This window comes from Antrostomus carolinensis, unplaced genomic scaffold (assembly GCF_000700745.2).
Source record: "Antrostomus carolinensis isolate BGI_N321 unplaced genomic scaffold, ASM70074v2 scaffold4757, whole genome shotgun sequence".
In the NCBI taxonomy this organism is placed as follows: Eukaryota; Metazoa; Chordata; class Aves; order Caprimulgiformes; family Caprimulgidae; genus Antrostomus; species Antrostomus carolinensis.
Window position 1 is genome coordinate 25,108 of NW_010329354.1, and position 13,004 is coordinate 38,111.

Sequence of the window (13,004 nt, forward strand, 5' to 3'; positions counted from 1 at the left end):
TTATGTTCCTGTAAATACTAATGTAGTAATAACGGGTTTTTTCAGTCTGCTATATGGAACTTCAGTACAGGAGAGAGGGATATTATATGGAATCAACATAATGAAAAACCCCTGAATTTACCATTCTATCAATACTTTTAAGAGATTTTATGGGTCAGTGCCTTTTGTGGTCCTCTCTGAAACTTGTAAATACATAGAAATGTCCTTATGATTAAGCCATTTATTTGACTGAAGGGGTAATAGAATAGTTAAAATAGTTCTTAGAATAGTTAGTTCTTTTTTTGATACCAATTAAGAAACAGTAGTTAATTAAAACAAAACATGTTTGAGACATATCTCTGGAATATCAGTACTCTTTGCCCTTACTACTGTTATATTCATGTTTTAGTGCTATAGCACTATATTTCTAAGCATCACAGACAACTCCTAAATGATCATCTGTGTGCATTTGCTTCCTGTAAATGCACTTCTGATTCAGTATTTTACAAGAGTGTATGCTGCAGGATGCTTTCAAGAGTTCATCAAATCATAGAATACTAGGTTGGAAGTGACCTCAAGAATCATCTGGTCCAACTTTTCTTGTCACAATCACAGTCTAGACAAGATGGCCCAGCACCCTGTCTCGCCAAATCCTAGAAGTGTCCAATGTTGGGGAATCAACCACTTCCCTGGGGAGATTATTCCAATGACTGATTGTTCTCATTGTGAAAATGTTTCCTTTTATGTCCAGTTGGAATCTCCTCAGGAGTAACTGGTACCTGTTACCCCATGACTTTTCCATGTGAATCCTTGTCAAAAGGGAGTCTCCATCTTCTTTGTAGCTATCGTTTAAGTGCTGGAACATGATGATGAGGTCCCCATGAAGCCTTCTTTTCTCAAGACTGAACAAACCCAGTTCTCTCAGCTTTCCCTCATGTGGCAGGTTTCCCAGTCCTTTGATTGTCTTTGTGGCCCTTCTGTGGATGGACCCTCTCCATCTTTTTTGTGTAGTTGGGACCAAAATGGAACTTGCTATTGCAGGTGTGACCTGAAAAGTGCTGAGTAGAATGAGATATGAGTTGAATGACATTTTTAAATACTGTGTTTCAGACAGATTCTGCAACTCTTCTGTTGCATTTTTTAGACTTAACCACTTGCATAGTAACAGTCACAAATACTGTAAACTTACCAATGTATTAGGGTATGTGGCTAATAGGAAATTTGAACAAATCTTCTGAAGTTGTTATTAAGATTTTTTTGATGTTTATCACTTGGAAAATGCTGACCATTTGGACTTTCTGGATAACTTATGATTTTTTCTAGGATTGCTTATATTAGTTTAATTTAAAAATTCATAGTGGATTATCACTTCCTATTCTATATTTATACTACTGTTTTACTTGTAGCTCTCTTTGTACAAACAAAGTGTTCAGAACACCTTATAGTTTTAATTCAAAATAGCTCTGATTTTATAATGGGCACTTGCTAATGAGGTTTTTAAATCGAATCTTTCTAGTACCAACCATACCCAATCATCGAGAGAGTTAATAGGAAGAGCAGAATAGGAAGCACCTTTGATTCTTACAACTGATGGAATTATAGTGTCTACAGATATCCATATACTTTCAAAAAAGATTTATAAATAATTGTCATGATATCTTGTATATTTAAGTTTTTTGAAATTAGAAAATATTTGTCTTGAGCTCACATCTACCTGAAGTGTCCTATATGGTAGTCTGTGTAATCTTGTTTTTCCTTCCCCTACTGTATTAGTCAAGGTTCAACTAGTTAATTGAAACTTCACTCAAGTTTTCATTAGTTAAGCTAAACTTATATTTAAAACTATTTATTTTGCTTTTTAATACATTGATGTGGTAATCAAGCAGACAGTAGAGCTATTTGTAATGAAATGATCAATCAACAGCTTTATTTTTTTAGTCAATTTGAAAAGTTAAATTTTGGAATTAACTGTAATGTGCTTGTATAGACTTAGCTGGAAGAGTACTGCAGTTGTGTGACTTTTTCTTGTGTTGTTTAAGTGTTCCTAGCATGATGGGTGTCCAACCCTTTCCTTCCTCTTCTAAATACTGTTCTCTATTCTTTCTCACTTAATGAACTAATTTCCTTTCTTCAGTGCCATTCTAACAGACTTAAGGCACTTCTTGACAATGTTCCCTATACATGGTGTAAGACAAGTTAAATGCTCTTCTGTACTGCTGTGTACTTGTGTGGGGAAAGGATGAGATGTTCAGAAGCTCTTAGGATTTGAGAGTTCAACTTCCCCTGAAAGTCAGTAGTCTAGTGCTGTTGTATGCTTACAGGCTTTCTTTATTCCTGACCTTGCCCATTTTCTAGGACCAGACCATTGAAATGTTGATTTCCATTGCAGGTTATAAGATGAATGGTGCCAGGCTTGAGTTAGGTTTGTGTTTATTCTTGCTTTGGCCTTTGCCCAAGTTACAAAACATGCAACAGTGTCCAAAACTAGGTGTGGTTTCAGTTGGCATTTCTAGGAGAAAGTTGATAAAGTCTGATGAGCAAAATCCAGCCTTTTCTTGGGGCTGGGCAGGGTGCAGTTTTCCAAAACTCTGTGTTGGGATGGTAGAAAAACAGTGGAATCTGCTGTGAACAACCATGTGAACTTAACAAATAGAACAGGAGAAAGCAGGGCTATGTGTTTGCTTTCTGACATGGAAAGCAGCTCTGGGAGACAACTGGATTCAGCTGCATAGAAGAAACGAGTGACAGCACAAAAAAGAGCAAGAATAAGTTTACTTCTGGAATGACAAGTAGGAAATGGAACAAGAAAAAAGGAGTGAAGGAAAAGAGCAGAAAGAAAAGTATCTAGTGAAAGGTTCAGTCTCTGGTGTAGGAGGGTAATAAAATACCAGTTAAGTAATAAAAGAAAGAAACCCAACATTGTCAGTGTGACTTTTAACATAGGACCAGTAACATCAAGTTTTGCCAAGTTTAAACATTTACTAGAACTGGAGAAGGACAGGACTAATTTCATTAAAAGAACAGAATTATTTGAAACAATATTTGGTTTGGTTCAAGTGATTTCTAGATTGCTCTATACTAATCTTCCACTTACCTCTTTCTTTGGTGTCCTTTTAAGTAAGATGTCCATCTAAAATGAAATACAGGGAACATTTTAATTAAAAGATTTTTCATCTACCCCCACAAGTAAAATCGATAGCTTATGGAATTAGGGGAAGATTAAAGTTTACTGATTTAAATCTGTGTGTTGCTTTAACTTAAATATATAAAATACCAGTGAAAGGTGTTTTTTAATTTAAAATGTGCTCTTATTGGTATTTTATGAAAAATATTTCTTAAAGATCGAACTGTATAATTGTATTTAAAAAGACAGTATTAGTTACTGTAATGCATCAGTATTTATATAATACATGTGCTACCTTATATATATGCGCACAATAGCATTTAAACTTTGTCAGGTATTATACTTAACATTACTGAGACTTATTTTCTGTTTATATTAAAAATATTCAGCTTTGTGAAACTAGTATGTTTTACAGAGTTTATCAGAATTGGTTACAAGAGAGGGTGGAATAGCAATCTAGAACACATTACAGAACAAAACTAATTATTTTCTGTGTTTGGCTGCTTTTTATCATTTGAAGTTTAGCCTTCAGGTAGAATTTTGTATTTCTTTAGATGAAAAAACACATTATTAAAAGTATTAGCTTAAATACTTTGTAGATTCAGGTTATTCTTTTAGAATTAATTTAAGCATTAAATGAATGATTCCATTCATTCATTCTATGCAAGATTGCAAGTGTTAAGTCAGTCCAGGAATCTGCATATCCTGTTTCAATAGTGCTGCTCCCTGATTGTTTTTGATGTATCAAACAATACTGGTGAACAATGTTGTGTGTATTTAACGTGTTTCAATTAAGAGAAAGTGTTCTTGAATTTCCAGTGTTGAGAAAGCAGAACTATAGGTTAAATTGTAGATGACAAGTTAGAAAGTGTCTTCAGTCACTTTTTTTTTACTTGTTAAGTATTAATTTTAAATTTTGCTCTTTGAGCTAGATCTTTTATGTTAGAGTAAGACTTTTTATTTACACATCTAGAAATACATATTAATATTTGGTGATATTGCCTTAATTTAACAGCACTACATTAACCACACTACTCCAGCACTGTCCAAGAGTAAGGAGAGAGAAGTGGACAAGAAAGATTTGGACAAGTCAAGGGAAAGATCCAGAGAGAGAGAGAAGAAAGATGAAAAGGACAGGAAGGATCGAAAAAGGGTTGGTGAAATTTTTATGAACTAGTTTAGAAAGCTGGTATCTGTTGGGAAAGCTTTCTGCCCAGAGTCCTTGCAGTGGCTGGTTGTACAGCCTCTCCAAGCAGAAGTCATCTGTATCAGGGTTGTTTTTCTTTTGTTCTGTTACTTTCTCCAAAGGTTGGTTTACAATAACGTGTTCTAAACTTTTTCCCTTCAAAACCTTACACAAGATGCGATAACTCTGTTACATTTTAATTATTCAAAAATTAGTTCTCCAAAATCACATTGTAAACAGGTGCTACTTGAGGAGAATGTTTTAATCTGCTAACATCTGCATAATTGTATTTGGTGCCAGGATCATTCAAACAGTGACAGAGAGGTTCCACAGGATTCAACCAAACGACGCAAGGAGGAAAATGGGACAAGTACGTATATTCTTTTGTGTGTGTGTGTGTGTGTTAGGCTTTTATTTGTTGTGAATTACAACTCTCTGTTGTGTTTTTAGCTGGTTCTTCAAAGCATAGTAAAAGTGAAAGTCCTTCTGATTCCCCTCGCTTAAATGAAAAGGAGAAGGAGAAAAACAAATCAAAATCTACAGGAAAAGAGAAAGGTGACTCAATTAAAGCAGAAAAGATGGAGAAGAGCTCTTCTGGTAGCAAAAAGGTAAAATAAACTGTTCTCACTTTGTTAATTTGATTTTGCTGTTGTTGTTGACAGAACAAACAGATTCTTTTTTCCTAAATTTTATTGGTGCTTTGTGGCCTAAATTAAAAAGGTACGCTGTGAATATGTGGGAAAACATTTATATCGTGTGGCTCTAAATATTTCAGCAATCACTCCTGGCACGATAAATTGGAAGAATAGTTCATTTTGGCAGTATACAGGAAAATTCAGAAATTATTCTAGATTATTCAAAACCTAAAGTATATTTTCACACTGATTTAGTGAGCAAATACGTGAAAGCAGGGTTAATTTACGCATAAACTAGTCTGCTTGTATTCAGATTTTCAAGTCCATGTGTCAGCACACAGAGAATGGGTGAGTATGTTGTAGTCATATTTGTAAAACACCAAACAATAGTTCAGTTGTAACTCTTTAGTGATAGCAGTTATCATAGAACTGTAAGACAAAGTTAGAATAATCTGAAAATTCATAGAGGCTGATTACTGTTGTTCTGACTGATTTTTTTTTTTTTTTTAGTGGTGACCAGTTATAACTTTAAATCTGTGTAATCCTTCTAATCAGACTGTACAATGAATGCTGTAATAAACTATTTCCCATGTGTGTATTTTTAAAGGAATCGAGACATGATAAAGAAAAAACCGAAAAGAAAGAAAAAAGAGACAGCACTGGAGGGAAAGAAGAAAAGAAACAATATCCTTTTACACATTAACATTTCAGAAAAACACAGAAAATGAACTTCCTTTTATTTTATATAATAAAATATATCTTTTTTTTTTTCCTTAATGTTGAATCTACTCATAAATCTTCAGACAAGCATAGATAATGAAGATTGTTCCAGTCAAGGTAAAAATTTTAATTGCTTACTCTGTTTGACTTGATATCTCCTGTGGCTCCTTTTAAATGGTAAAGGATATAGAAACAAAACAGCCTGAGTGTAAAAGGGCTGAAATTAGCCAGAGTGGGGTTTTTTGTGGTGGGATTTGGTTGGGCGTTTTGTTGGGTTTTTTTGAGGGTGTGGGGGGTGTTTGTTTTTTGTTTTTTTCTTTAATTCTATCCCAGGGAAAAAAACTTTTTCCATCAGCATAGAGATTGTATGGATGCTGAAATTTTTCTGGAGGGGGGGGGGAAAGAGGGGGGGGGGTGGGGGTTTAACCATGTTTGGTACAGTTACATATTTGACCCTTGTTCCAAGAAAGATTGCCGTACAGCACCAAAGGTGAATCCATGTGATCCTGATAGTCATTAGTCTTGATGATCTACCTGTTAATTAAGAGTATCTTGCCCAATACATTGGAAACTCAAGTTTTGTATCCTCCTCTTATTTTAACAAAAGCACAAGCTTTTAAACCAAATTCTGTAAAGTGTAGTTAGTTAGTTCATTATCTCTGCTTCATCTTTTATCTGATCAGATTTGAGGAGGAAGAAGCCAAAGGAAAACATTTGCGTGGAGATGACTATTTGCAGAAAGAAAAGAAACAATTTTGCTATTTGCAGAAAGAAAACTTCAGAGTATTTTGAGCAACCCATGTTCAGAAGATTTTATTTTTTCATATTCAGAACTTTTAGAAAAATAAATTGTTTTTTGAAGCTGACAGTGTTCTGAATTTTTTTCAGACATATTCAAATATGTGGACACTTTAATTTTAGGCATATGGGGTGTTTTTTGGTTTTTGGAGGTTTTTTTTTTCTCCTCTTTGCATCCAGCCTTTATAAGAGTCTCTGAATGCTTCATTTTCAGTTACTTGGGAAGGGAAGTTCCCCAGTGAACTTAAAATTAGTTCACCTGATCAACCCAAGTTGACTCACACACTGCTACCAACCTTTCTGCATAAAGCAGTGGACAATATTATGTTTTAAAAGGTGTATATATGTTGGGTAAACATGAAAATAACTGATAGTATTCAACAAATATCACAGAATATGGCTTCTCTCTCTGTTTACAAGTTGTCCAAGTGCTTTATAATTCTTATGTTTGTTCTCTAGTTAAATTGATGAATTTTCTGTGAAAACTTTGTCAATTCTGTGAGCACTCAAAGTGAACACGAGCAGAAATGAAGTAGAAGCAATTTTTTGTCACACATTTTTCATAAAGTAATGTTGTTCTGACTACCGAACAACATACAAGGCAGGCATGAGTTTTCCTTTTTATGAGACAGACTACTATTACAGAGAGGGGGAAGACAATATTTTTAAATCCATGAGTCCTTCTTTGTCTCAGATTTTGAAGCAGGATTGATGAGGCTGAAAATTTGTTGTCTTTTCCTGAGTTTGGCTGGTCTATAAAGTAATGCTGCCTTTTCACCAACTGATGCTACTTTTCACTGACCCAATTTGTTGTGAATTCCATTTAAAGATATGGGGGGGGACCTTTTTATTGGGAGTGGTCAAAAAGTAAAACAGTTTTCCCAGAGAGTTGATGGAGCTGCCTTAGGGTATTCAGAATGCTAACTTGTTGGGCCACAGCCCTGAGCAAATTAATTCTGCATTTGAGCGAGGGGATCAGACTGTGCCAGTCTCCAGAGGTGCCTTCCCACCTTATTGTTTTTGAAATTAAATTATAATGGGTATCATAATGTTTGAGATTGGGTATCATTATAAAGTTTGTGAATACTTCATGTGATATTATATAGCAAATCTTACTGGAGAGATTTATTGGCTGTGGACTCTCAAATTAACATTGCACTTTGTAGTGGCTCTGCTGACTTTAGGTGTCAGAGAGAGACTGTGACACAGTCCAAAGTTCTTCTGTTTGCCTCTGACTAAAACAAAAGCGACCAAATCTGAAATGTATTAATGCTTTGCTGTTGGGAATTATTTTCCAAGATGCCTAAGGACTATAGGGTGGCTTATATAACACTTACAGAGGATTGTTTTGATGAGGGTCCAACAAACAAACAAAAACCAAAATTTGAATTCTGAAATCTTCTGATCATCAAGAAATGTCTTCTGAAAAAAAGTGTCCAAATGTGGATTGTGGCCTCAAAGAGCAAAAGGGGGGAAAAAGGGTCTCAAAGAATTTCATTTGGTGACATTGCTCGTTCCACCACTGAAGCTGAGGGCAAATATGTGGTGGGGTTTGGGGTAACAAAACTCATGCTGATACTGTGCCCTCTTTGGAGGATGTTGGTAGCAAAAAAGGGTAGGAGTTCAGGTTATTGCTTCACAGTACTATTTCTTTCTGTTTTATCTTCTTGAAATAATACAAAATGCTGCTGTGAATAGCTTCCAACCTGAAAATTATGAGCACTCTCTGGAAAGTATTTCACAGAATTTTTTTGACTCTGCTTCATCGCTGTTATTGCCTGATCACTGTGGATGGATCCCAGGTTTTTTTCCCATTTCATTAAATGTTACTTAGGAGAAAAAAAATAAAAAAATCTTGGTAGATGAAGTTCACTGCTGAGGACTTGCAGCTTCTTTAATAATAAAATGCAAAGTTTTATCTTGACCAGCTACTCAATGTAAAGTGAGTGTTGCAATCAACTACATGACTACATCATGATTTAAGCAGCAAGTGTTGAAGTGAATGTAAGTTGCACAGTAGAATTCACATCCAGCTATGTAATGGGTTAAACTGGGGGATCTGCGTAGAATAATGACAACACCCCATCATTTGCATTGTGAAGTATGAAAAAGCCGCTTTTTATAGCAGCATGGTTGTGGAATCTAATCTTGTGCTTTTGATTGTTAAATCTTTTATAACATTCTTCTTAATGTACCACGTCTGACTCCACTTACTTCTGGTCTGATTTAGAGATAGTAACATTTTGAGGGGGTTGTACTTCTAAAAGAGTTTTTAACTTCACAAGTGACTACTTGTTTCCTATTTGTATCTCCAGATGGGTGTTTCGCTGCTTACAATGCAGTGCTCCCACTGAAAATAGGATTTATTCCATTCACAATTCAAAAGAACGAGGGGGAGAGTAAAACTAAGTTGAGATCAGTATTCATTTGAACATCTAATTCCAATTATTTATGCCTTCATTGCAGGTGAAATTGAAATGTGAGGATATACAGCTGTGACCAGAAGTGTATTTTCCAGAGTATAGATTGCACAGAAATTTGTGAATGAAGAGGACCCATCTGCATCTCCTTAAATTATTCAGTTCTCTGCTTATTTCCCCATGCTGAGGATTTAATTGTTGAGTTGTACATTACTGTATTTTAACTTGTTGCTTAGTTTCTTACACATTTATTTTCAGTACCTGGCTGAAAGTGTTACCTATTCCATATTTTAGCACAATGTGCTGCAAACAAACAGTTGCCATAGTGCAAATGAGGTTTCATGTGTACAGAGTTCCACTTTAGGTTGTCAAATATACTGCCTGAGTTTAGTAATTCTTTCAATCTGAAATGCATTCTTTTAGATGTTTGAAAACCACAAATAAACAGTTATTGAACCTTTTTGGATTTACCTCATTTAAACTCAGTTTTTATTTATTACTTGGCCTGTTTTTAATATTCAGTGACTAAAAAAAAAAAAGTGGGAGCACTGTTTTCATGCAATGCTTAGGGATTATTTGTATATTATGTGTACAACGTTGACTTGTTTAAAGAAACAAAGAATGAACCCTGTCTCTTCCATCCCAACCTAAATCTGTGCTCAGTTGTCCCTTGCACACCTTTTGTTTGTCATGTTGTTTTTAGACTGATTGGAAATGCTCTCTTCAAAACTGAAATAAATGAAGTTTCAATTACAGCTACAGGAGCTTTGTATTGCTGAACTTTAGTCTGAAAAGTTTCACAATGACATTTTTAAAAAAAAAAAAAAAAAGAATTTTTTTATCTGCTGAATTCTACCAGTGTAACCTTTTTTCTAAATAAACAATAGTTTTCTCAATGGGTCGTAAATCGTTTTGTGTGTGGCTGCTTTATTGCTTTATGAATTGTTATGAACGTTTGAAATTGGTTGGAATTGTGGGAGGGTGTTTTCTGTCCTAGCTCATGAGCCCTCTGTACCTGCTTGCTGATCAGATGCGAAGGGTTCATTGCACAGTGTGGTGCCTGCTGGGAAGTGACAGATGTGTTACACTTCTCCAGTGACTTCCAGAAGCTCAGGGTTTGCCTTCCTGCAAGTTTACATCTTTCTTTTGAAGCATTTGTCCCTCATCCAAAGCTCATTAGAATCTCTGGCGCTTTTTGTTTTCACATTTCCTGATTAAGTCAAATTAGACTGATTTAGAGTGTCTTGAAAATATCTTGGTTTAGTTTGACCAGCTTAGTTTAATGCCTGACAAGAAAGGGATGCTGCCTGGCAGAGAATTTGCCTATAATGACTATTTTAAAATAGTAAAATGTGTAAAATTCTGTGCTAAACTGATGGTGTGTTTAACAGTATTGAACCTAATAAAATGTCATAATGAATTAGTTGTTTAGGTGGTTAAAACAATTGATGGTTCACAAAATATGACAGACAATGGGGAAGATGTTATGCCAACAACATAAAGACCTTTTAAATAACTGCAATAGTTTTTATTTTTCTCCTCCTAGAATTTTGTTTCTCTGTTTTTTTAAAAAAAAAAAAAAAGTTTAACACGCCCTTGTCTGTGCCTGAAGCGATGAGCCTGGGTGTTGATAGAGGTGATGGGGATCTGTGCTATCACCACGCCTGAGTGCATGATACTGTTGACGCTGAAGTAAAGTACAGGACTGAGAGGAGATGGAGCATGAGCCTGCTTAAAATTACTGCCTTGTAAGGAGTTGTAACTTGACAGGTTTTTAATTGCAGAAGATGATCTTGACCTACAGGTACTGCCCACAAAGCAAACTAATTTGTCTTATTCCCAGGAGTGTTTAGAAATAGATTTTTTTTTTTTTTTTTTTGCATGGATTCAACATTATCAAAAGCAAACCTGTAGCTAATAGAATATTTGCTGACTTTAATGGTAAAAAACCCTAACCTTTGTGTCAAGCATTAGTCCTGTTAAACACAGAGGCTTATTTGTCTTTTAAATATTGGGGGGTTTGGGGTTGGTTTTGGGTTTTTGGGGGGTTTTTTTGGTGTTTTGTGGGAGTTTGTTTTTTATGTTTTGTGGGTTTTTGTTTTTTGGTTGTTTTTTTTTAATATAATCCAGAGAAAGGGACGTTGAACCAAAAGTTGAGCATCCCTGGTGCTCTGTGAAGGTCAGTTCGTCTTCAGTAATCTGGGATTCAGGATAGAGTCACCTTGGCTGTATTTGAAAGTACTGAATATTAAGAAATTGTAGTGCTTGTAGACTTGATCAGTAAAACTCTTCTGATTAGCTTTGTCCTTATTAATTAGAGGTTATTTCTGAATGAATTGGAGAGGATTACAAACCCATGTCCTGCAGTGCAAGAAAGACACAGACAAATTGGGAAGGGGGTCAGGTAAGAGTTACTCTGCTAATTAGAGGTGAGGAAGAAGTACTAAAAATTAGAGTAACCAAGCTAAATACTCAGGTGCTTTTAATTAACTCATCAGGGCAGCCGAAAATGAAATACTTCCATCGAAGTCCCTCTAATCCTTGGAGTTTACTGGAGTGCAAATGTGATGAGGCTTTGGCTGGCTGACCCTGCTCATGGCTGTCACACCGAGATGGGGCAAAGGAAAAGGTCGCCATGGCGTCTCTGAATTTTGTGTCATCTCCAAATGAAACAGGAGACTATCCATCAGCTCAGACACTTAAAGGCGAGTTGAAACAATCATTTAAAATTTCACTTTGAGGCACGGCGTACCTGCCCTGGTTGGTGTGGTGGAAGGGGTGTGGTGCTTGCACTGGCTGTTTCCAGAGCTGGCTGGGCTGTGAGCACCACTGGCACACTCAACACCACTGACTAGATTGGAGAGGGTTGTTGGGAAGAACAGACAGCGCTGGACTGGCAGTGTACCCTGTCCCATGGCCCAGGGGAAAACCTGGTACAAAGCACCCATTAATTAATTGTGCCCTGTCTGATGTGATATTCTAATTGCTCTGTGTAATCTGCAGCATCTGTGATAGGTCACAGCTTCAGCTATTTTATAATAAGCTATTTTGCCTGAATATGGCAAACTTCCCTTGTTTAAAGGGCAGGGGAATATTAAATAAATACCATTTATATTTATTTGCCTCAGATCAAACTGTGGCTCTTACATTAATTTTGTAGGTTTTTGGTAATTAGCCTGCTCAGCCCATATTTGGAATTCAAATCCAATATTTGTTGAGAAGCTTCGAGTGATATTAAAATCTGTTCCCCAAGCACACAGCAACCACCTCTCCCTCTCAGAAAATGCCAGCCCTGTGTGGAAAGCTGCTCTGGCAGCACGGGTGGTAAAGAGTTAGTCAAATAGAGATGGGCTGAAAAGGGGTGCAAAATCAGGGTGCTGGGGACCGGAAGGGGGGACTGGCTGGGACCTGCCTTTGCTATGGGGTTCTGCTGGGCTTAGGGCTCTTCCAGCGAGGGATGGGGGAAGGCTGGGGGGGCCCTCAGCTGTGGGTGCAGCTTGAGGGGGCCTGGGCTCAGGGGGAGTGCACCCCACCCCAGGGACAGGTGTAGGAAAGCAGTGCTCCCCCCATCACCCACCACTGCATGTCAGTGTTGCTCCAAACAATGGCAGCGTGCAGGGGACCACATCCTGCAGCTAAAGCCTCTGAGCTCTCAAGTGGCTTTTCTTGTGGTGGGTTTAGCCTGGCCACCAGCCAAATACCAACAGCTGCTCGCTCACCATCCCCTGCCTGGGAAATGGAGAGGGAATCAAAGGGTAAAAGTGGGAGAACTCATGGGTTGAGATAAAAACAATTTAATAATTGAAATTAAATTGAAATTATAATAATAATTACAATAACAGTAATAATGGAATATATCAATGAGTGATGCACAGTGCAATTGCTCACCACCTGCCAACCAATACCCAGCCCATTCCCCAGCTAGTGATCCCAGAGCAGAGACAATCCCTAAACTGAAACTACACTCCCTGGAGAGAAAAGATAGAGCTTGAGAGATTCCAGAGCTTTCTGGTCAACCCTCATGAATATGCTGAACATGACATTATATGATATGGAATATCCCATTGGCGTATGCAAATGTCAGTCTGGATCTGTTAATACTATGCTCCCCCAGTTTCTTCTGCATCTGCAGACTAGCAAAA

At 36.8% G+C, this 13,004-nt stretch overlaps 1 protein-coding gene across 1 annotated transcript in view; it reads left to right on the forward strand.

The window, feature by feature from the left end:
• The window catches only part of THOC2 (THO complex subunit 2), a gene marked incomplete at its 5' end in the record, with an annotated part of 34,125 nt that extends 24,356 nt beyond the window's left edge, over nt 1-9,769 (forward strand). The window contains 6 exons of the mRNA XM_029086095.1: nt 4,119-4,256; nt 4,590-4,659; nt 4,740-4,897; nt 5,532-5,608; nt 5,714-5,761; nt 8,909-9,769. Of these exons, the coding sequence (XP_028941928.1) occupies nt 4,119-4,256; nt 4,590-4,659; nt 4,740-4,897; nt 5,532-5,608; nt 5,714-5,741 (471 nt within the window). The remainder of the gene's footprint in view (nt 1-4,118; nt 4,257-4,589; nt 4,660-4,739; nt 4,898-5,531; nt 5,609-5,713; nt 5,762-8,908) is intronic.
• Nucleotides 9,770-13,004: the final 3,235 nt, after the last annotated feature.